Source organism: Podarcis cretensis (assembly GCF_951804945.1).
Source record: "Podarcis cretensis genome assembly, chromosome: 18".
Classification (NCBI taxonomy): domain Eukaryota; kingdom Metazoa; phylum Chordata; class Lepidosauria; order Squamata; family Lacertidae; genus Podarcis; species Podarcis cretensis.
This window is the reverse complement of record NC_137188.1, coordinates 13078244-13101637: the sequence shown is the minus strand read 5'-3', so window position 1 is coordinate 13101637 and position 23394 is coordinate 13078244. Positions and strand designations below refer to the sequence as shown.

Genomic DNA, 23394 nt, shown 5'->3' with positions numbered 1-23394 from the left:
CGTTCCTTGAGTTGGCGACTCACCATCGCGAGACATGCCCAGCGCTAAACATTTCTGCAGCCGGCAATGTTGGCACCGATTCCGGTTTGTCCGGTCGATGAGGCAGTTCCTCTGCCGCGAGCAGGAATAAGTGGCGTTATTCTGTTGGCTCCTGCGGAAAAACCCCTTGGGGAGAGAAAATGAGGGTGGAAATGAGGAAAACCGGCCGACACGGAGGAAGCTGCAGCGATTGGGGAGACGAGGAGCAGAACATGCATTTAGAGGAGGACTTCCACCGTCCAAAACTCTGAAAAACCACACCAAACTAGCCTTTGAAATCTGCACCTCTCCGGGTTTTCCCGACGCAGGTTCTCCAAAACCAAACGGGTACGACGCCCGAAAGACGTATTAGTAAAAAGCATGCATAGATTGAAAATAAAGGAATGCACAACATCTTGGGGGAAATAACTTGCATGTACAGTAGCGCCTTGGTTCTAAAACGCCTTGGTTCCCAAACACCTTGGTTCCCAAACGCCTTGGTTCCCAAACGCCAAAAACCCAGAAGTGGGTGTTCCGGTTTTTGAACGTTTTCTGGAAGCTGATCGTCTGGCGCGGCTGTTGGCTATTGTTTCCGGGGCGCCTGCGCCAATCAAAAGCCGCGCCTTGGTTTCTGAACATTTCAGAAGTCCAACAGATTTCTGGAATGGAATAAGTTTGGCGCTTTTGTTTTCGCTCTTTATTTGGGGCTTTTGTTTTTGAGGCTTTTTCGGTTCATTTTTTTGTGTGACTGTGCGGAACCCAGTTCAGCTACTGATGGATTGATTGATTATTGATTGATCGTGTGACTGTGGAAATGGAATAAAACCCACCATCCAAACAATGACTATCATCAGTGCAGGTAAGAAAAAAAATATAATTTTTATCATCTACAGTACTGCCTTATTTATTTTATAGTACAGTACATTGATTATCGCTTTTATTTTAAGGATCAATGGTCTGGTTAGAGAGTAAAGTTCATGTTCAATGGCTGTTTTAGGGGTTGTTTTTAAATGTCTGGAACGGATTAATCTGTTTTGCATGGCTTTCTATGGGAAAGCGTGCCTTGGTTTTGGAACGCTTTGGTTTTGGAATAGAATTTCCGGAACGGATTAAGTTTGAGAACCAAGGGACTGCTGTATTAGTAAAAAGCATGCATAGATTGAAAATAATGGAATCCACGACGTCTCAAAGGAAACAACTTGCATGTACAGCTGCAGTCGAAATTATTCGACTCCCCATTGCAAATCGGGGTGATTATCCAAATTTATCAGGATTTCCGCGGTTTGCAAAGAGCCAATCCAAGTTGCGTTTTCAGCCGGATTTGGGAGAATTGCTCGAAGCCTCTGCTGCATCGAGCAATTTCCACGGCTTTTGTTCGATTTGCTCCTTGCAATCAGCTGAAAAGTCTGTACATTTGGATAGTCAACCTGATTTGCAATGGCCGTTGAATAATTTCAACGGCGACTGCATGTGTACCGTATTTTTCGCCCCATAGGGCGCACCAGCCCATAGGGCGCACCTAGGGGTTTTTTTTGGGGGGGGTAAAGAATTTTTTTGGGGGGGGAAATAAGGCCCAAGCTCCCCCCGACCCCAGCCCCCAGAACAGGCTGCTATCCGCAAGCCTTGGGAGCCTGGTGGGAAGTCGTGCCGGTCTCCCCAGCTTGCGGATATCTTCCCGAAGCCCGGAGCGCATGGCTCAGCGCGCCCCAGGCTTCGGGATGCAGGCAGCTCCCACCGCCAGCCTCCAAACCAGGTTGGGGAACAGCAGGAAGGCGCGCTCCTCCTCCCCGCTGTCCCCCGAGCTTGTGGGGCTGGCGGTGGGGAGAAGTGCACTTCTCCCCACTGCCAGCCTCCAAACCAGGTCAGGTTTGGAGGCCTTGGGACGCAGGTGGCGCTAAAGGTTAAAGCCTCAGCACCTAGGGCTTGCCGATCGAAAGGTCGGCGGTTCGAATCCCTGCGGCGGGGTGCGCTCCCGCTGCTCGGTCCCAGCGCCTGCCAACCTAGCAGTTCGAAAGCACCTCCGGGTGCAAGTAGATAAATAGGGACCGCTTACCAGCGGGAAGGTAAACGGCGTTTCCGTGTGCGGCTCTGGCTCGCCAGAGCAGCGATGTCACGCTGGCCACGTGACCCGGAAGTGTCTCCGGACAGCGCTGGCCCCTGGCCTCTTAAGTGAGATGGGCGCACAACCCCAGAGTCTGTCAAGACTGGCCCGTACGGGCAGGGGTACCTTTACCTTTACCTATACGCAAGCCTTGGGAGCGCGACGGGAACTCCCGCGGAGCTCCCAAGGCTTGCGGATAGCTTCCTGAAGCCTGGAGAGCGAGAGGGGTCGGTGCGCAAAGCCTGCATTCGCCCCATAGGACGCACACACATTTCCCCTTCATTTTTGGAGGGGAAAAAGTGCATCCTATAGGGTGAAAAGTACGGCATGTCAGGAGCAAAATGTACTCAGGCGATGGCAAACTTTTGTGAGGACTTTAAAAAATAATTATCGCACGCTTCTTTTCCTCTTCCCTCCCCTCCCAGCTTTTTCCTTTTGTGCCGTGCCTTTTGAATTGCAAATTTAATTTAAATATCGTGAAGCCTGCTCTGGGTCGTTGTTGGTCTTTTGTTGTTAAGAGCAGAGAGAAAAATGTTGCTATAAATAAGCAAACACTTTGAGGGGTGCAAATTTCACGCGGGGGACGGGCCTGATTTGGCAGCTGCCATCTTCTTCCTCGAAATCCCTCTCTCTCTCGCACGCAAAACTCACTTTGCACCCTTCGCAGGTGATCACGCCGTAGTGGATTCCCGATGACTTGTCGCCGCATATTTTACAAGGAATGACCTCGATTTGCGCTGGGGAAAGAAGAAATAGACAGAGAAAAACCACGTTAATTTTCCACCTTGGAAACAACAACAACAACAAATGCATTTTTGAAAAGGTAAGCGCAGGCGAACCCAACTTTTATTTAGAAAAGGCCCTTTGCAAAGGAGAGGTCTCTGCCTTGTCTTGCTTAATGGGAACTCGGGGAAACTTGAGTTCCCTAACTTTAAAAAAATCAAATAATTACTTTTCCTGGTCTGGGAGGGCTGTAATACACCCAATAAAGGTCAAGGGACCCCTGACCATTAGGTCCAGTCATGACCGACTCTGGGGTTGCGGCGCTCATCTCGCTTTACTGGCCGAGGGAGCCGGCGTACAGCTTCCGGGTCATGTGGCCAGCAGGACTAAGCCGCTTCTGGCGAACCAGAGCAGTGCATGGAAATGGCGTTTACCTTCCCGCCAGAGCGGTACCTATTTATCTACTTGCACTGGTGTGCTTTTGAACTGCTAGGTTGGCAGGAGCAGGGACCGAGCAACGGGAGCTCACCCCGTCATTGCGGGGATTCGAACCACTGACCTTCTGATCGGCAAGCCCTAGGCTCTGTGGTTTAACCCACAGCACCACCCGCGTCCCGAAATACACCCAGTACTTGAGCCCCAAATCCACCTATATCTGCCACCCAAAAACCTGTGGCCATTTCTAACCAAATCTCCTTGATTTTATTAATCGCATCTTACATTTAGCTACGGCTCGGGGTGATGCTAGGACAGGGCCCTAGAACAATTTCGTGCAGAGCTCCCCCACCTATTTCCTTACACCGGAAAAAATAAATAAAAACCACTGATCGCCCAGGATTTTAGAAAGCAAGAGGGAGAATCGCCACGAATATTCGGATCAGACAGCAAGAAGAAACATAATTGTGGGTAGGATGGTGGGACTATCTAAATGAATGGTTCTTATTAGTCTGAGTAGCACCGAGTTAAAAACAAGAGAGGAATGTAAATGGGTAAAACTGATGGTAACTGCAGCCAGACTGGCTATAGCGAATAATTGGAAAAATGCAGAAGAGTTAGGGGTGAACCAATGGAGGGAAAAACTGAATAATATTATAATTTTAGAATATCTAACTGTGGAGATACACAGGGTTTAAGGTCAGTGAGAAAGAGGAGGATTGTTTTGAGAAGATATTGAATTATTTGGGTAGGTTTGAACAATTTGGGGCAGGTAAAATGCTAAAAGTTAAATAAACCTTGTGGAGGGGGGAGTGTTAACATATATAAAATTGTACATATGGTTGATTTGAACATGTTATTATGGGTTATGTATACACAATGTATCAGCCACCTTGGGGGGGGGGGTTAACTGTTTGTGTTTTGGTTGTGGGTAAAAAATAAAAAATTTAAACATTAAAAAAAGAATAAGTTAATTATTATTATTATTATTATTATTATTATTTATTTATTTATACCCTGCCCATCTGGCTGGCTTTCCCCAGCTGCTCTGGGTGGCACCCAACAAACTGTTGAAATACAATAATTCATCAAATATTATACGATACAATAATTCAACAGAGAACGTAGCCATTCCACTTCCTTTCCCAGAAGAGGGCAGTCAGGGACTTTAAACAGATTACACGGATTTCAATCTGCCAACGAGTAAACCATCCCATAATTGCGCTGGCCGTGTTGGCTGGGCAGATGTGATTCAAATCAAATCGATTCAAATCGCTAGTCAGGAAGACTCGATTCAAATCATTCTTTTTTTACAGAAAGACAATCTCATCTAAAACATCATTGACAGAGGACCATGCAGCCTTTCTCAACCTGTGGGTCCCCAGATGTTGTCGGACTACAACTCCCATCCCCCCTAGCTAGCGAGGCCAGAGCTCAGGGATGATGGGAGTTGTAGTCCGACAACATCTGGGGACCTGCAGGTGGAGAACCACTGAGCTAAGAGGATAGAGGGGAAGCTCTTCCATAGAGTCTGCATTAGGCCCTCCAGATGTTTTGAGACTACAGTTCCCATCATCCTTGACCGCTGGTCCTGCTAGCAAGGGATCATGGGAGTTGTAGGCCAAAAACATCTGGTTGAGGAAGCCTGGTGTAAGCTGAGCTTAAGCCAGCGGTTCTCAACCTGTACGTCCCCAGATGTTGTTGGACTACAACTCCCATCACCCCTAGCTAGCAAGGCCAGAGCTCAGAGTCCCGAAGTTTTTGCTGTGGAGCCAGGCTCCGGCACACAGGTTCTTCTGAGCGCATGCAGAGTGCCTTTCCCACCCCACAAGAAACTGCACAACACACGAAAGTCCTTCTGAAAACCACAGAGGAAATTCTTCCAGTCTTGATGCAGGGAGAAATACTTTCCACTCGGGCGTAGCTTGTTGTCGAGCGCGAGAGTGAATCACTCCGAGAAGGAAGTGGTGAGATAAATATATTTAAAATCACTGTCTCTTCCTCCTCTGCAAAGAAAACTTCCTATTACGAGATCCTTCCGAGCCGGCCCTGCTGTTGTCTTGTTTTGCAAAACGCCGCGCACCCATTTCACAGGCGGCAAAACTGAGGCAGGAACTGAAAGCCCGCTCTCTGGCTGCTTGAACTCTTTTTCCCAGCGGGGGGCAAACCTAAAATAATGCCGCAAAAGGATTTTTTCACAATGGAGACGTCTGTGCATACCAAGTGGAACTGGTCCTGAAAATCTCTCTCTCTGTTTGAGTACTTGCTGACTTTGAAAGTATTCCCCCAAGTGTTTTGTGACTTCCCTGATTTTGTAGCTGAGCTGGAACCAGTCTGTGACCGAAATAATAAATTTGTCCGTTCAATGCTGCAAAAGCTTCGCCGTTTTGCTACCAATGCCTGCCCTGCGAGTTCTCCGCTCTGGGAAATGTTTGCAGGGTACGGAAAAACTCAGTGTTTAAAAAAAATGTTAGAAAGCAAATTAGATTTGATCGGGTGTTTCTTTTGCGACAAAGTAAAGCCATTGATTAGAATATACAGCGTAAAAACTGGAGTTTTTGGGGAACCGTGGAAGGCGGGCAAGTCGTAGCCAGGGGGGTGATGCATTGCTAAATCTGAATTGTTCGTTAAAAAGAAAATTATGCAATAAGAACAAGCAGGGTTGCGGATATGGGAAAGGTGATACCCGGATTGAGCAACACAGAAAGAAAATTAACTTTTCTTCTTTCTTTCGGAAATAATTTTTATTCGATTTTACAAGTGTGGAGTTCTAACAATGGCAAATGAATCTCGACTTCCCGCCATCTTACTGTCAATCTTTTCGACTGCATATTATTTCAATTAAGAATGGGGAAGTTTTAAAATAATTTATTTAGGAGTCCGCTGTAAGCAGATGAAAACATCAACAGGATTCTAATAACACGTGCAAATATGGAAAGATATGGAACGTGGATTGTGAAATAAAATCAACTTTCGATAGTAGGAGACGACTAGCAATATTTTTTTGGGGTCGCCTAAGACTTCCTTTCTCCCCAGATCCCCAGCCCCCCCAATTTTCCTGGCTTTGCATGGGAAATTGGGAAATACAGATTTTCGTGATTTTGGGGAGGCTGGTGTGGAAATGCAAGGGTCGGTTGAAACACGCCACCCCAAAAAAAAAGAATGGCAAGAGAAATTATTCGATTATATAGAATTAGCTAGAATGACAGGTGCAATTGGAGTTAAGTCCAAACGAAAATTTCAAAAGGAACGGCGAAAATATCGAGAACACCTTAAAAAGCAGTCCCCTCAAATGGTTTGGATTAACTTCTACAATGAAACTACGGTGCAAAAGCTGGAAACGGAAAGGAAAAGAAGCGAAAGAAGATGGAAACAGTTTGCCCAAAAATGAAAATGTTGAGGATGAAGGAAGTCAAACTGGAAGGAAAGAAGAACTGAAATATTGTATTGTTCATTATAGGTTCTGTTTTTGTACTGGTATTGCTTGCTTTGCTGTTTTTCATTTTATTTCTTTTTTCTCTGTTCTCTGCTATTTCTATGTTCAGTTGCACCGACGTGCTATAAAATAAAATAAATATTTAAGGAAAGAAAAGAAACACACACACAACCGCTCGGTTTCCCAACATATCCCCAAAGGCTTGGTTGGTTTTGTTGTTACCAAAGGCCTGAAACTTCCCCAAGGTTATATAACCGCCATCTGCTAAACATATCCCAGACATGTGGCCAGGATCCGAGGAGAGCTGCCCAAAGCAGGCTCAACCATTGGCTCCCGGCCCCCGGGTTGTTGAGTCACGGCCCGTGGCCATTGGCCGCCGAACCCGTCCATCAGGCCCGTGCCAAAGCACGCACCAAGTCACCCTGTCCTACTGACATACTTTCCTCTGCAAAAAAATAAAATTGAAGAAAGCAGTTGTGTAACAGGCATGCATCAGTCAGCTGTCTCTCCGACTCCTCCTGAAACAGTGCGGGGAGGAGCGGCTTGCAAATCTTTTTTTTATTTATTCAAAATTAAAACAAAAGGTATTATCCAGAAACATATCATCCTTATTTCCCCACCCCATTTTTCCTCTACCACCCCACCCCCCACAAATCAGGGATGATGGGAGTTGTAGTCCCAAAACAGCTGGAGGGCCAGAGTTTGGCCACCACTGCTCTAGATCAGGCATGGCCAAACTCGGCCTTCCAGATGTTTTGGGACTACAACTTCCATCATGCCTAGCTAACAGGACCAGGGGTCAGGGATGATGGGAGTTGTAGTCCCAAAACAGCTGGAGGGCTGAGCTTGCCTATGCACCGTCCGGGGGCAACAGTGACCGTAAAAAAGCAGTGGTTCTTGGAGATATGTGGGTTAATAATAATAATAATAATAATAATGAGAAGTGATGCAGTATTCTGCCTCCATCGGCGCCCATTCATGAACTTACGCACATGAATCAAGAGATATCTTGTTCCCACTACTATCCAGAAGTTTAAATTTCCAAGAAGGAGGTGGAGGACGAATCATAAAATGGGATAGTCGGAAGGGACCCTGGCGGTCATCTAGTCCAAGCCGCTGAAATGCAGGAAACTCAACTAAAGCACTCATTCCTTCAACCCTGGCGAGCTGCGGTTCATCCCTTGAAGGACACATTCACATAAAAACACGCTGATTCCAGGACTGTCCGCGGGCTGAACTGAGAAGGCGACTGGGCCGGATCCGGCCCCCGGGCCTCAGTTTCCCTACCCATGCTATAAGCCAAGTCCTGTGTTCGAATTATGCCTACTCACGGCCAAGAGGTTTGTGTCTCATAAGATCTCCACCCTCCTTTGTTTACAACCATGGCTAAAGAACGGGGCAGATTTTGTTTTCTGCTGGTGGGTGGGGAGGAGAGAGAAGGATGAGGCAAAGTGAGAGCTGAGAGGATGAGTCGGCGGGCAAGTTGCCTGGCACGCCTTCGACTGCTTGTGCCAACTCCGGAGGAATGCGGTTCGTCCGCCACAGCCGGCTGAGGGCACTGCCTGCTGCCAACAAACCTTTTTGGGCGGGCCGGATTTACGTATAAGCTAAACAAGCCATAGCTTAGCTCCTCACTCTCTTCCCCGCCCCCCCAATTCACTATTAATAAAAGTAAAGGGACCCCTGACCGTTAGGTCCAGTCGTGGCCGACTCTGGGGTTGCGGCGCTCATCTCGCTTTACTGGCCGAGTCGCTTCTGGCGAACCAGAGCAGCACACGGAAACGCCGTTTACCTTCCCGCCGGAGCGGTACCTATTTATCTACTTGCACTTTGACGTGCTTTTGAACTGCTAGGTTGGCAGGAGCAGGGACCGAGCAGGGAGCTCACCCCGTCATTGCGGGGATTTGAACCGCCGAACTTCTGACCCGGAAGCTGTACACCGGCTCCCTCGGCCAGTAAAGCAAGATGAGCGCCGCAACCACAGAGTCGGCCACGACTGGACCTAATGGTCAGGGGTCCCTTTACCCTTTACCTTTAAATGATATTTAGCAGAATACACAAGGAAGGTTTCGAAAGGGGAAATGTTAGCTTAGCTAAGTAAAATACGTCCCCAAACATTATCTGTAGTTCAGTTGTATAAATAGCTTGCAACATAATTCATCGTTGTTGTTGCTACTTTGTTTTTTATTGTGACAAAGTAATAATAATAAATGAAATAAAAATAAAGATAACGTTGACTTTTGCCACACCGCTGAGGCGCCCGAATGAACAACCTGATTGCAAGTGGGAGAGGAAGAGAGAGAGAGAGAGAGAGAGAGAGATATGTGCAGAACAGCAACTCATGCAGAGACACAGCAGGGGAACTCAGCGTAGATCTCGGTGCCGGGCACAATGGGGCCCATTGATTGGTCCAGATGTGGGGCAGGGGGAGAGACACAGCCGAAGGGGAATGAGGACAGGAAGATCTCATATGACCGGCCCCCCAGGAGTTACCCCCCTCTCGACGTCATTAAACTTCGGGAAGCGCCGGGAACCCAGGGGAGAGACACAACGTCCTTTCCGTTTCCGCACGGGGCGCCATGGTTAATTAACCGGCTGAAATCTTGGGGGCAAATGAGGTCGCCGGCCCACGATGCTTTGCAGAGGATGCGGTCAATGCTGCGGAATGAGGGCAACACCGGGGAGCTCCAATTAGGATCTGGACCCCTGCTTACTCCCCCGAACGGGGAAACCGGCGGGGATCCGGGAAGGCGAGAGTCAAGGGGCGGGCCGAGGAAGAGGGAGATGGAGCAGCGTCCCAGCTGGGGCGGAAGAACGACTCGGAGCCCTGTTGGTTCCTGAGGATGACGGCGCTTCTCTGTAGCCACGCCCATGCTGTGCCGAAACCCTGCCCATAACGGGCCGCGCTTCCTTCCGGCGCGTACCACCAAAGCGGTGCTTGCGTAATATGGGAAAATGCCGCTTGTGGACCCAAGGTGAGCTAGATCAGGCAAAACAGATTCCTCCAAAGGAATCGCAGAATCATAGGGTTGGCTGGGGTTAGGGGTGGAGAAGCAAGACGCACAGGCTGAGGTTCGAGACGAACTGGGGTTAGGAGAGTGATGAACTGGGGTTAGGAGAGAGACGAACCGGGGCTAGGGGAGAGAGATGAACCAGGGTTAGGAGAGAGACGAACTGGGGTTGAGAGAGAGACAAACCGGGGTTAGGGGAGACACAAACCAGGGTTAGGAGAGAGACGAACCTGGGTTAGGAGAGAGAAGAACTGGCGTAAAGAGACGAACCGAGGTTAGGAGAGAGACAAGCTGGGGTTAAGAGAAAGATGAACCGGGGTTAGGAGAGAGATGAACTGGGGTTAGGAGAGAGACGAACCGGGGTTAGGGGAGAGAGATGAACCGGAGTTAGGAGAGAAACGAATTGGGGTTGAGAGAGAGACAAACTGGGGTTAGGGGAGAGACAAACCAGGGTTAGGAGAGAGACAAACCTGGGTTAAGAGAGAGAAGAACTGGCGTAAAGAGACAGACGAACCGGGGTTAGGAGAAAGACAAGCTGGGGTTAAGAGAAAGATGAACCGGGGTTAGGAAAGAGATGAACCGGGGTTAGGAGAGAGACGAACCAGGGTTAGGGGAGAGACGAACCTGGGTTAGGAGAGAGAAGAACTGACGTAAAGAGACAGACGAACTGGGGTTAGGAGAGAGACAAGCTGGGGTTAAGAGAAAGATGAACCGGGGTTAGGAGAGAGATGAGCTGGGGTTAGGGGGGAGACGAACCTGGGTTAGGAGAGAGACAAACCAGGGTTAGGAGAGAGACAAACCGGGGTTAGAGGAGAGACGAACTGGCGTAAAGAGACAGACGAACCGGGGTTAGGAGAGAGACAAGCTGGGGTTAAGAGAAAGATGAACCGGGGTTAGGAGAGAGATGAACTGGGGTTACGGGGGAGACGAACCTGGGTTAGGAGAGAGACAAACCGGGGTTAGGGGAGAAGCGAACCGCGTTTAGGAGTTTCAGCAGAAGGAGGATGGTGACGAAGACATGGAAGGGAAGAGAAGACAGAACTCTCTGAACCTGCACGCAAAGGCTTGGACTCAAAATTTGTTAAATAAGGAGGAGGAAGCGGGGGAAAGGGGGTAGAGGCAGAGAAGGGCCGCTTTGAGAGATTGGAGGGCCGTTGGGGGCCGTAATCCCACAGGATCACACCTGCGCCTGCTGCAGGAATTTCTGCACCTAGGAAATCCGCCCCCCTCCACGTACAGAAATCCCGAAAGCCTCATTGCTTCTCTCGCCCCTTTTCCCTTCCTGAAAAGTATGCCTTTGGCCAGACTGGCGATTTAACTTTCCTTTTGAACCATGTTTCTAGCCCTCAAGCGTCGCAAATGTCCCGTTTCTGCCAAACACGAAGGCTGCAGAGTCGGACTGCCTGAGAGCCTCCTTCTCTTCCCTACCTCCTCTTCTGGGATGCGCAACCCCATAGGGACTAGAAACTTGGTTTTGAAGTGGAGATTCCCAAAGCTGTGATGTCTAAGTGTTGGGTGGCAAAGCATCGAGTGTCCCCAACATATTGACATCGTACAATGGAATAAGATAAGAGCCTCGTGGATCAGGCCACAGTCTCCTCCTCCACAGACCTTGGAGATAGCTCAGTCAGTAGAAAAACGAGATTCTCCATCTCAGGGTCGTGGGTCCGACCCCCTCGTTGGGCAAAAGATCCCTGCACTGCAGTGGGGTTGGACTAGATGACCCCTGGGTCCCTTCCCTTCGCCCAGTTCTCTGCAAAAGCCGTCTAGTTTGGTGGCCTCAAGTAGCAGGGAGTTCCACAGCTCAAGGATGGACGAGTCCTTTCTTTTATCCACCCCGAATTTTCCAGCACGGACGTCCAAGATTTCTTGGGGTTATGAGACGAGGAGAAAAACCTTTCTCTTTCTCCGTGCCAGGCCTCATTTAATAAACTTCCCAATGGTGCAAGCTTTCCTCGTATCGCAGTTGCCCCATCCCAGAGATTCTTTCGGCTGCCCTTGCGTCAGGATTTGCATGATTTGTGCAAGACGCAGAATTCCCGGCTCCTAGGCAGGTTCTGCAGAAAGCCTCGCCTGTTAAGATTTCCTTGCAAATCGTTTCTCTCGCTCTGCTCTCTGACGTTTTCACAACAACCTTATCAGGTAGGCTGGGCCAAGAGAAAGAAGCGCCGTCGAGCGCTCTAGCCACTACGCCACGCAGCCTTGGAAAAACCCTCCCCAAACTCAAACCTCCATCAGCTATTGATGACCGTGAGCGAAATATTACATTACAGTGGCATCTTGGTTCTCAAACACCTTGGTAATCAAACAACTTGGAACCCAAACGCTGCGAACCCGGAAGTGTTCCAGTTTGCGAACTTTTTTTGGAAGCAGAACATACTCCGTTTTGAGTGTTACGCTGAGGTCTGCCTGTTTTTGCTATTTATTTTGCAGTTTTGTGGCTCTTTTTGTTTTGTTTTTGTGACTGCATGGAACCCAGTTCAGCTACTGATGGATCGATTGTGTGACTGCAGTACATTGTTTCTTGCTTTCATTTTATGGATCAATAATCTCGTTAGATAGTAAAATTCATGATAAATTGCTGTTTTAGGGGTTGTTTTTAAAAGCCTGGAACGGATTAATCCGTTTTGCATTGCTTTCTATGGGAAAGCGAGCCTCGGTTTTGGAACGCTTTGGTTTTGGAACAAACTTCCGGAACGGATTAAGTTTGAGAACCAAGGTACCATTGTACTGACTTTTCAAAACAATTACCAGCACGCTTAGGGAGAAGGCAGGGGGCTAAATCTGATCACTGCCCCACGGCTGTGTCCCGCTGCCTTCTACTCAGCCAGCATGACCAATGGTTAGGGCCAGGGCCGGATTTAGGTTTGATGCGGCCCTCAGCTCCTGAAAGTAACGGGGCCCTTTCTATGTCCAGCTGTCCTTTGTCCACAACAAATTGTCACTTTTTTGGTATTGAATAAATGCTATATGGTCATTGATGGACCTAAAAGGTATCTCAAGCCGTTTGCATGTAACAGAATATGTATTTTATCAATGTAATTGTTGAAGTGAAATACAATTAAGAAGATGTGTATTAATAGTGAATTACAATTAAGAAGTATATTCATAATGAAATAATTCTTCAGCTCCAACTTAAAATGATTTTTTATTCATAAACTGAATAATGCAAACACATTGGCATTTGGCGATAGCAAAAGGTCCTTTAGAAACACAGTTTACAAAGACTCATAATCTAGTCTCCAGAAACTTGCTATAACATGAAGTAATAATAGGTGTAAATATATGAAGCTACTAATAATTATAAATAGCAGAATGTAGGCACCCTATATATAGAAAGGAGCAAACCAGTGATGTTTTAGGGAGTGGGGTGCTAAACTATAGCTTGTTTGTTGTTGTTGTTTACAATCATAGAGTTGGAAGAGACCACCAGGGCCATCGAGTCCAACCCCCTGCCAAGCAGGAAACACCATCAGAGCACTCCTCACATATGGTTGTCAAGCCTCTGCTTAAAGACCTCCAAAGAAGGAGACTCCACCACACTCCTTGGCAGCAAATTCCACTGTTTAGTCGTGTCCGCCTCTTTGTGACCCCCTGGACTAGAGCACGCCAGGCCCTCCTGTCTTCCACTGCCTCCTGCAGTTTGGTCAAACTCATGCTGGCAGCTTCGAGAACACTGTCCCACCATCTCGTCCTCCGTCGTCCCCTTCTCCTTGCGCCCTCCATCTTTCCCAACATCAGGGTCTTTTCCAGGGAGTCTTCTCTTCTCATGAGGTGGCCAAAGTCTTGGAGCCTCAGCTTCACGATCTGTCCTTCCAGTGAGCACTCAGGGCTGATTTCCTTCTGAATGGAGAAGTTTGATCTTCATGCAGTCCATGGGACTCTCAAGAGTCTCCTCCAGTACCAGAATTCAAAAGCATCCATTCTTCGGCGATCAGCCTTCTTTATGGTCCAGCTCTCACTTCCATACATCACTGCTGGGAAAACCAGAGCTTTTACTATACTGACCTTTGTTGGCAAGGTGATGTCTCTGCTTTTTAAGATGCTGTCTAGGTTTGTCATCACTTTTCTCCCAAGAAGCAGGCGTCTTTTAATTTCGTGACTGCTGTCACCATCTGCCATGATCATGGAGCCCAAGGAGGTAAAATCTCTCACTGCCTCCATTTCTTCCCCTTCTGGGCCCTAAACTATAGCTTGTCTAGCTTATATGTAAATCCAGCAGTGGTTTGGGGCGACGAGAGATGATGCATATCACAGGGAGGGAACTTTATTTTTTGGAAAAACTCTGCTGTTTAAGAGGTTGGCAAGCTCTGCCTCTCCTGCCTCTCGCTCTCTCCAGATTTTCTTTTTCCGGTTTCCGATTCCCCCCCGCCGCCCCCCTTGCTGCTACACACACACACACACACACACACACACACACCCCTCGTGCGTAACCACGCGCACCCCGCCACAGTGACAGATCTAGGTCACTGGAGCAGCTCTTAATAAGAATACTTCTGCCACGCTTGCCTCTGCAGAGAACCGAGGCCCCGAGCGAAGCCAATTTAGAGCAGCGTCGCAGATCCTTGCAAAAGCAAGGAAGGAAGGGAAGCAGATGGTTTCTGGCGTTCAGGGCGAAAGAGGCAGTGAAGACGTTTGCACCAGAAGTCTGGGTTTCCGACTGGAATTTTTCCTGCACCGCAAAACTGGAGACGGCGGGCAAAAACAGAAACCCGGCACCTTTTCCAGAGGAGGAACAGACCAGACCAGTCTCCATCGTATTCCTGGAAGTCCACTTTATAATCCCAGGGCGGAAAAATAAAGGATTAGACCAGGACTGAGGCTCTCGGCTCGGTGTTGTCTGTGTAGGTGCCGACTCCTTGGGGCCTGCTGTACCAGAGCCATAGCTGTCAACTTTTCCCTTTTCTTGTGAGGAATCCTATTCGGAATAAGGGAATTTCCCTTAAAAGAAAGGGAAACGTTGACAGCTATGACCCAAGCACCCACAAAATTTCCCACGGAGGGGCTGGGCACCCGCAAATTTGGGCACCAGGGCAATACAGCCATGATCTCAAGGCCAAGTTGGCACTCCTGGTTGTCAACACTGGTGGGCAGCATCCCTTAGGAGTTTCAGGCAGGGTTTTCCCCTCAGGTCTACGTGGAGATGCAGGATGTGGGTGGCGTTGTGGGTTAAACCACAGAGCCTAGGACTTGCCGATCAGAAGGTCGGCGGTTCGAATCCATGCAACGGGGTGAGCTCCCGTTGCTCGGTCCCTGCTCCTGCCAACCTAGCAGTTCGAAAGAACGTCAAAGTGCAAGTAGATAAATAAGTACCGCTCTGGCGGGAAGGTAAACGGCGTTTCCATGTGCTGCTCTGGTTCGCCAGAAGCGGCTTAGTCCTGCTGGCCACATGACCCGGAAGCTGTACGCCGGCTCCCTCGGCCAATAAAGCGAGATGAGCGCCGCAATGCCAGAGTCGGCCATGACTGGACCTGATGGTCAGCGGTCCCTTTACCTTTACCTTACATGGAGATACAGTAATAATAATATTGTAATTACTTATATGCCAAAGGCTGATCACTGAAGAATGGATGCTTTTGAATTCTGGTGCTGGAGGAGACTCTTGAGAGTCCCATGGACTGCAAGAAGATCCAACCTCTCCATTCTGAAGGAAATCAGCCCTGAGTGCTCACTGGAAGGACAGATCCTGAAGCTGAGGCTCCAAGACTTTGGCCACCTCAGGAGAAGACTCCCTGGAAAAGACCCTGATGTTGGGAAAGATGGAGGGCGCAAGGAGAAGGGGACGACGGAGGACGAGATGGTGGGACAGTGTTCTGGAAGCTACCAGCATGAGTTTGACCAAACTGCGGGAGGCAGTGGAAGACAGGAGTGCCTGGCGTGGTCTGGTCCAGGAGGTCACGAAGAGGTGGACATGACTAAACGACTAAACAACAACAACATCAGGCCACTCTGGGCAACGTCCGACAAAAGTATTTAAACAATTGATGCAGAATAGCTAGTACAGTGGAGCCTTGGTTCCTGAACTTAATCCGTTCTGGGAGTCCTTTCGACTCGCGGAACCAGGCATAGGCAAACTCCGGTCCTCCAGATGTTTGGGGACTACAACTCCCATCATCCCTGACCACGGGTCCTGTTAGCTAGGGATGATGGGAGTTGTAGTCCCAAAACATCTGGAGGGCCGAGTTTGCCTATGCCTGCCCGGAACCGTCCGAAAACCAAGGTGCGGCTTCCAACAAACGTTCACAAACGGGAACACTCACTTCCGGGTTTGCGGCGTTCCGGAGCCGAACCGTTCGGGTACCAAGATACCCCTGTAATCAATGGCGACTTGCAAAAAAACAGCAAAGGGGGAACGAGAAATCCAAACAAGGATTCAAAAATAAAATAAAATACAGGAAAATAATGCACATTATAGATAGGGACCTGGGACATTTTGCCTCCAAAACTTCTCACTTCAAAGGGTTGACGGCGAAATATCGGGGTTCCCCAATTGGGTGCTTGTGGACCCTGCAAACACCTGCATTTGCCCGCCCAGTTATAATACATTTTTTAAAAAAATTAAGAGTTTATGGGTTTGGTTTGTGGCTGGAGGGTTTTTTTCCCTGGGGTGCGGAGCTGCCTACTTCTTGAGGGTTCCCCACTTGGCGCAGGCGTAAGTTGTGCAAGAGGGGGTTGTTGTTTTTTCCTGTGCATTGTGCCTGTTTTCCCTTCTGTGAAATGGGCAGAGGCAGCATCTTAGATTCCCAAAAAGTCGCCCTAAGATGCTTGAAGGCTCCGTTTGAAAAATGTTCAGCTTAAGGCAGCGCAGGGAGCGTCCTTAAGCAGAGAGCCACATCACAGCCTCGCCCTCGGGGCCACAGGCGAGGGAGGGGCAGCGGGGGCAACATTTGATAATTTTTACATCTGTAAAATTACATCAGGGACGCGGGTGGCGCTGTGGGTTAAACCACTGAGCCTCTTGGGCTTGCCGATCAGAAGGTCGGCGGTTCGAATCCCCGCAATGAGGGGGTGAGCCCCGTTGCTCGGTCCCTGCTCCTGCCCACCCAGCAGTTCGAAAGCAAGCCAGTGCAAGTAGATAAATAGGTACCGCTCTGGCGGGCAGGTAAACTGCGTTTCCATACGCTCTGGTTCACCAGAAGCGGCTTAGTCCTGGTGGCCACATGACCCGGAAGCTGTACGCCGGCTCCCTCGGCCAATAAAGCAAGATGAGCGCCGCAACCCCAGAGTCGGCCACGACTGGACCTAATGGTCGTGGGTCCCTTGACCTTTACTACATCTGTAAAAGTTCCTAAGCAGGCCTTGCCCTCCCTCTCTATCCTTCTACAGGAACTCAGCTAGGCAAAAACATCTGGACCAGTGATGGGGGGCAGGATGGGTAGACTCCAAAGACCAGATATAAGGTTGGGTTTTTTTTTTGGAGGGGGTTGTATTTGTCCCCCTGAACCTCAGCCCTCCATCTTTGGCTAAATTCAACTATACCATTTTCCTGGGAGTTGGGACCCATTGAACCCTGCTCCCCAGCCCTGATGGCCTTTGAAAGAAAGTTCCAGTCTCCCTCAGGGAAAAAGGTAGATTTTTAGAATCGTTGCACCACAGCAGGAGAAAGCAAGCTTGCTCCCTCTTCCTGTAGATATCTGAAGGTGGCTACTCTATCTCCTCTTTTCCAGGCTAAATATGCCCAGCTCCTTCAACCGTTCCTCATCAGGCTCAGTTTCCAGACCCCTTGATCATCTCAGTCACCCTTCTCTGCCCACCTTCCAGCTTGTCAACATCCTTCTTAAATTGTGGTGCTCAGAACTGGACACAGTAATCTAGCTGTGGTCTGACCAGGGCAGAATAGAGAGGGACTACGAAATTTAAAGACGCCTGCTTCTTGGGAGAAAAGCAATGACAAACCCAGACAGCATCTTAAAAAGCAGAGACATCACCTTGCCAACAAAGGTCCATATAGTTCAAGCTCTGGTTTTCCCAGTTGTGATGTATGGAAGTGAGAGCTGGACCATCAAGAAGGCTGATGGCTGAAGAATGGATGCTTTTGAATTATGGTGCTGGAGGAGACTCTTGAGAGTCCCATGGACTGCAAGAAGATCAAACCTCTCCATTCTGAAGGAAATTAGCCCTGAGTGCTCACTGGAAGGACAGATCCTGAAGCTGAGGCTCCAATACTTTGGCCACCTCATGAGAAGAGAAGACTCCCTGGAAAAGACCCTGATGTTGGGAAAGATGGAGGGCGCAAGGAGAAGGGGACGACAGAGGACAAGATGGTGGGACAGTGTTCTCGAAGCTGCCAGCATGAGTTTGACCAAACTGTGGGAGGCAGTGGAAGACAGGAGGGCCTGGCGTGCTCTGGTCCAGGGGGTCACCAAGAGGCGGACACGACTAAACGACTAAACAACAACAACAACAACAACAAATGACTTATGATAATAATAATAATAATAATAATAATAATAATAATAATAATGACTTCCCTTGATCTGGGCACTTGACTTCTGCAAAAGCAATCTGCTTGCATCTTTTGGCCTTGAGGTCTTTGCTCCCATGCTCAACAGAAACCAAATGCAAAAAATTTAATATATTTGCAGAAATAAAGGGGGCATTTTGAAAAATGGACGGCGAGAAAAGCCGAGGCTTGCGCATGAGAGCATGGATGCTGCAAAGAAGCGCACTGTCTTTTCCCTGTCGACAGAAAGGGCTCAGCTATCATGGCGCCGGGAAAAAGGAGAGGCGCATACTGGTTCTGGCCAACGTGGTGAGTGGCGCATGGAACCAAAATGGCGCCGGGGACGTAGCGGCAGTGCGTGAACGGAGACCAGGCAGAAACTGGACGCTCGGATCCAGGCATATGAGACAGGGATGAGCACGTTTCCCTTCTCTGCCACAGCTAATCCTCTCTGCAAACCCCAGTGCGGGGAATTTCATGCGTTATCCGCGCACCGGCAAGCCCTAAGCTGGACGGCGAACGGAAGCGAGGGAAGATGTTTTACCAGAACGCAGAGGGGCTTCTTCTTCCCATCTTTATGCTACAGTCGCCATTCTCTCTTCCTACCCCCTCCAACCGCCTGTTAGCGTTGCTGCGGCCATCTTTGGAAGGGCTGGGAAGAGAGGCGGCGGAGGCCGCTGCAAAATGGCCGACATGACACGTGGCAGAGTCCGTGCGGTCGAAGGAAACCACAGCAGGACAGAAAACATCATTTCTTTGTTTTTTTTCCCTTTGAAAAGGCCAAGGTGAATCCTCCCACGCCTGCTCCGAAAGTGTGCCGTGCCCTCCGACATTTCTCCGGTGAAACTAGGGACGTCCAGTTCCATAATGATAGTTTTGCTATATATATGCCGCTCTGGGTGGCTTCCAACATATATAAAAAACATAATATAACATGGAAAAAATCTTCCCTATACAAGATTGCCTCCAGAAAGCTCATGGGTCAGATAATTCCATACCTTTCGACATTTCTCCGGTGAAAATAGGGACGTCCCAGTGCATAATGATATTTTTGCTATATATATGCCACTCTGGGAGGCTTCCAACATATATAAAAACATAATATAGCATGGAAAAAAACTTCCCTATACAGGATTGCCTGCAGACAGCTCATGGGTCAGATAATTCCATACCTTCCCACATTTCTCCGGTGAAAATAGAGATATTCTAGTGAACCGCACCAATTCTGCATATTCTACCCACCCAAAAAGGCTACAGACATGGGTTCCTAGTCCATGACAGAGTGTTCCTTAATAATAATGTGTTATGCCTTTAAGGGGGTCGCAAAAACCTTGTTCCATCACACTGTAAAACCCACATTGTCCCCCGGTCGATGGAGGGAAGGAGAAAGATGAACAGGAGAGAGAGAGAGAGAGAGAGAGAGAGAGAGAGAGAGACCTTTTTCCCTCCACACAAGCATGCAAGCCTCCAGGTCTCACAAGTCTCTTGCTCAGCTGACTGCCCACACTGCCAATTTAAAACCCGGGCAGGGAAGGCTGACCCAAATAACTGCTCCTCTTTATTTTTTCCAAGACTGTTAAGACAACAACAGCGGTCGGTAGCAAATTACACTGAAGCACATGACCGGGCAGGTGTGGCAATGCGCAAGCCTTGCAGGTCACACAGGAACATTCCTCTGGGTAACTTGAAAGCTGGCACAGACCCTGGGTTGTCTGAGCACCTATTAGCAAAATCCGGGCCTCTCTTTTTCCCAGAAAATAATACAGACAGAAACTCACGTCTGCTGGAAGAGACGGAATCAGCAAGATACCAGTAACATCCTTAATATGTTTTGTTTTTTCTCCTGAATCCTGTAAATCAGGTTTCGGAGATATATATATATATATGCTATATATTGGGCAATCTGTGGGTCATGACTCTGTAAAAAATTGGGTCAACAGATGGCAGGGGCTGGATCTGGAGAGGGAATATGAATGTGTGGCATCAAATATGGAGAGAGCTGTCCGAACTCAGCAGTGCCAGGGTCCGACTGTGGGGCACAGAAGCCCAGTCCGCCCCCAAAGGGCTTCGGCGTAGAGTCTAGGCTGCCCCATTTTTTCTAGGACCCTCTATCATAGCCCTGGCTACCCATTTTCCCCCTCGGTCTACCGCGAAGCTCACCAGACGCTATTCATCGGCCAGCGCTGGGTATTTTGCTAGGTTATCCTAGAACAGGATGGTGGAATCGTAGGGACCCGGTGGTCATCCAGCCCAACCTGCTGCAAATCATGAATCTTTCGGCCCAGCGCGGATCTCGAACCCGCAACCGCGAGATTTAAGAGTCCGCAGACCGAGGCAAAAGTGGGAAGGGGGGCTTAATGACACACACCACTTAATTCCTTAATTCCTCACCGAGAGCCTCTCTATAAAACGTTGTAGGACAGTCCTACAAGTCAATACATTCTCCAAACAAACAAACCTTCTACAGCTACCCAAACTGAATGCCCAGCCTTAGCTGAAGGCCTGGTATTAACTTTATGGAAAAATAACGATTAATTGAACTTTTAGCTTAGTGGTGGGCCAGTTCTCAAATGGACCGGGAATGGTCTACTGGGTGATTATTATTTTTTAAAAATCCTATTTTCTTTCGGCCCACCTATTCCCCCCTCTGGAATCTCTTCCTCGTGGCTGTTACTCCTCCTTTTTTTTTTAAAGGACAAAATATATATTTCCTTCCATATTAAGCCTGGAAACATTTTATTTTTTAAATGGCACCAACCCACCTAACAGAAATAAAAACATTAAGACCAATCTCTTTCAGTGGGAAGCTGAAAGCGGATATTGTGCTGGGGGAATCCGGAAATTTTTTAAAAAGGAAAAAAAAACTGTGTCCTTTCGTCAAGGCCGGATTTCTGGCAGGGCAAGTGCCCCTGAGAATGTGCAGAGTGCATTGTCGTCAACGAGCAACAAGGGTGGGGGCCCACGCCTAATCTAGCTCTCCAACTAAAACCTTCCTAGCGAGGGGGGAAAGCCATCAAATTATACAAGGGAATAGAGAGGCAAAGAGATTTGCAGGGACGTCTCAAAGACGTTTTACTCAGAAGTAAACCACCCTGGCTCCTGGGGAGTTGGGGACAAGATCCATAGCAAACTTAATTCAGAATTGCAGCCTGGGAGATTTGCAGTCCGCTAAACACGACAAAACCTTACCGCAAAAAACAAAAACAAATCTTGATAACAAAATAAAACATTTTTTTTAATTAACTTTTTTTTCTCTTTTAAAGGAAGCAGCAGGAATCAAATCGGTAAAGTTCAAAATGAGATTTTTTTTTGCACTTTTTGTGGGTGGAACAACTCAGTTTCTGAATTTCTCTGTCTGGTCAATTTTTTAAAAGAGGAAAAACCTGGGAACGCTACATAGTGTATACAAATTTTAGATCATGTTTGTCATCTTCTATGGCTCACCAACGTAATTATATATCTCCCAGTGTCCATTGCTTAAGTAACAGTTACTCAGGATTTAGTAATAATAATTGCAGGTCCTGAATCTTCAACGCAAGATTCTTCGCCACCAAGAAAGGGGATAAATCAAGGTGGGTAATGGAAATAATATGAGGCTGTCTCTGACCCAACCCTACTCAGAGAAGACCCATTGTAATGAATGGACGCAACTTTACTTGGCTCAAAATTCATTTTAAAAGCGTGGATTCTGAGTCGCATGCAACTCTTGTGTCTCCTGCAACTGACAGTTTATTTTGCCCTGATGGCCCTAATAATAATAAATATTATTATATAATAAATGTTATTATTTGCTGGATTTTTACGCCATATACTGTAAAGTTTCTCAGCTGCAAAGTGAACCAGTGTTTGCTTGATGTTGGGAGAAAATATCATTTTCTAAGGAACACAATCCGGACGCCCCCAACACACACTAAGGCTACGATCCTACACGCGTTCCTTTCCCTGCGCACAGAAGTATTTGCTTCCGAGTAAACCCCACCGCATCATCATTGAGACTGCAAATGCCTATGCACGTTCACGAGCGAGTAAAGCTTCTCTCAACACACTTACTCCCAAGTAAACAGTGCCATCCCTCTGCAGGTCTACTCGGAAGCAAAGTGGCACGGGGTTTATTCCCAGGTTAAAGGTGCGCATGCATAAGGTCGCAGTTTTGGGCTTGCAATAAGCCTTCCCGCTGCCCCATTTAGTCCAACAGGTCTACTCTCGAGTAAAACTCAGGTGGCTCCAACAACCCCGTATTGATTCCAACGGGGGTAGGGTGGGCGGTTTGGAGATTTACTTCGGAGCAGGCGCGGCTCGCAGGAGCGCAGCTTCTTCTCCCCTCTCTGGACCCAAACGCAACCAAGTACTACTCTAGAGTTGACCCATTGAAATCAGATCCTCCCCTCCCCTTCCCCGATTTCAATAGGTTTACTCCGAGTAAGCTGCAGTTGTTCAGCGTCCTCGCGCGGGGAGATTTACGCACGCTTCCAACCTTGCGTAAAAGCAGAGTTTGGGGTTGTGGTTGTTGTTGTTTTTCGGTTGTTTAAAAGCGCTCGGATCGGGGCCAGCGGAGATTTAGACTCTCTCCATCCCCCCCCTTTAAAAAAAACACGAAATATAACCCTTACCTCGCATGTTGGCCGATATCCCTTTATGTGCGCACTTCTGGAAATCGCATGTATGAGATTGGATGCAGAAGCGAAACTCTTTGCGGAAGGATGGATGGAGCAGAAAAGAGAAATAAATAATGGAGAGATGGAGAGCCGAGGCACCTTCTTCCTCCCTCCCTCCTGCTTTCTGTTTCTGCTATACCCTAATTATTAGGAATAAATAATAATAATAATAATATGCGTTGGACGGGAGCTCTCCCTCGCGCGCCTCCGCTCTCCCTCGCCTTTGCCAAGCGCGCTCGGAGAGATCTGCTAACCTACTTTCCTTGCAAAGCGTGGAAGAAAAAAATCGCAGGAGAGAATCCCCGGGCTCGGGGCCCCGCCCACCTCCTGTCAATCACACGCCTCCCCAGGCCACGCCCACCCCTGTTATTATGTCATGCTGCTCGCAACTTCCTCTTGTGATATAATGCAAAACATCACCTCTCTTCTCTCCACCTCCTCTTCCCTCCCTATTTTAATTTTTTTTGGTAACAAAATTGCATGCTTTTGCAGATACTCCTGCCTTGCAGAGGGTCGGTCTAGATGTCCCTTGGGGTCCCTCCCGACTCTGCCATTCTGTGATTCCACGATTC

General features: G+C 48.3%; 1 protein-coding gene across 2 annotated transcripts in view; it reads right to left on the bottom strand.

Moving 5' to 3' along the window:
* The window catches only part of LOC307207066 (nuclear receptor ROR-beta-like), a 34517-nt gene extending 11437 nt beyond the window's left edge, over positions 1–23080 (bottom strand). For both annotated transcript variants that reach the window (XM_079960765.1, XM_079960766.1), the window contains exons 1-3: positions 22778–23080; positions 2771–2856; positions 24–165 (exon numbers count right to left, since the gene is read on the bottom strand). In XM_079960765.1, the coding sequence (XP_079816891.1) occupies positions 24–165; positions 2771–2856; positions 22778–22784 (235 nt within the window). In that variant the 5' untranslated portion in view covers positions 22785–23080. The remainder of the gene's footprint in view (positions 1–23; positions 166–2770; positions 2857–22777) is intronic.
* Positions 23081–23394: the final 314 nt, after the last annotated feature.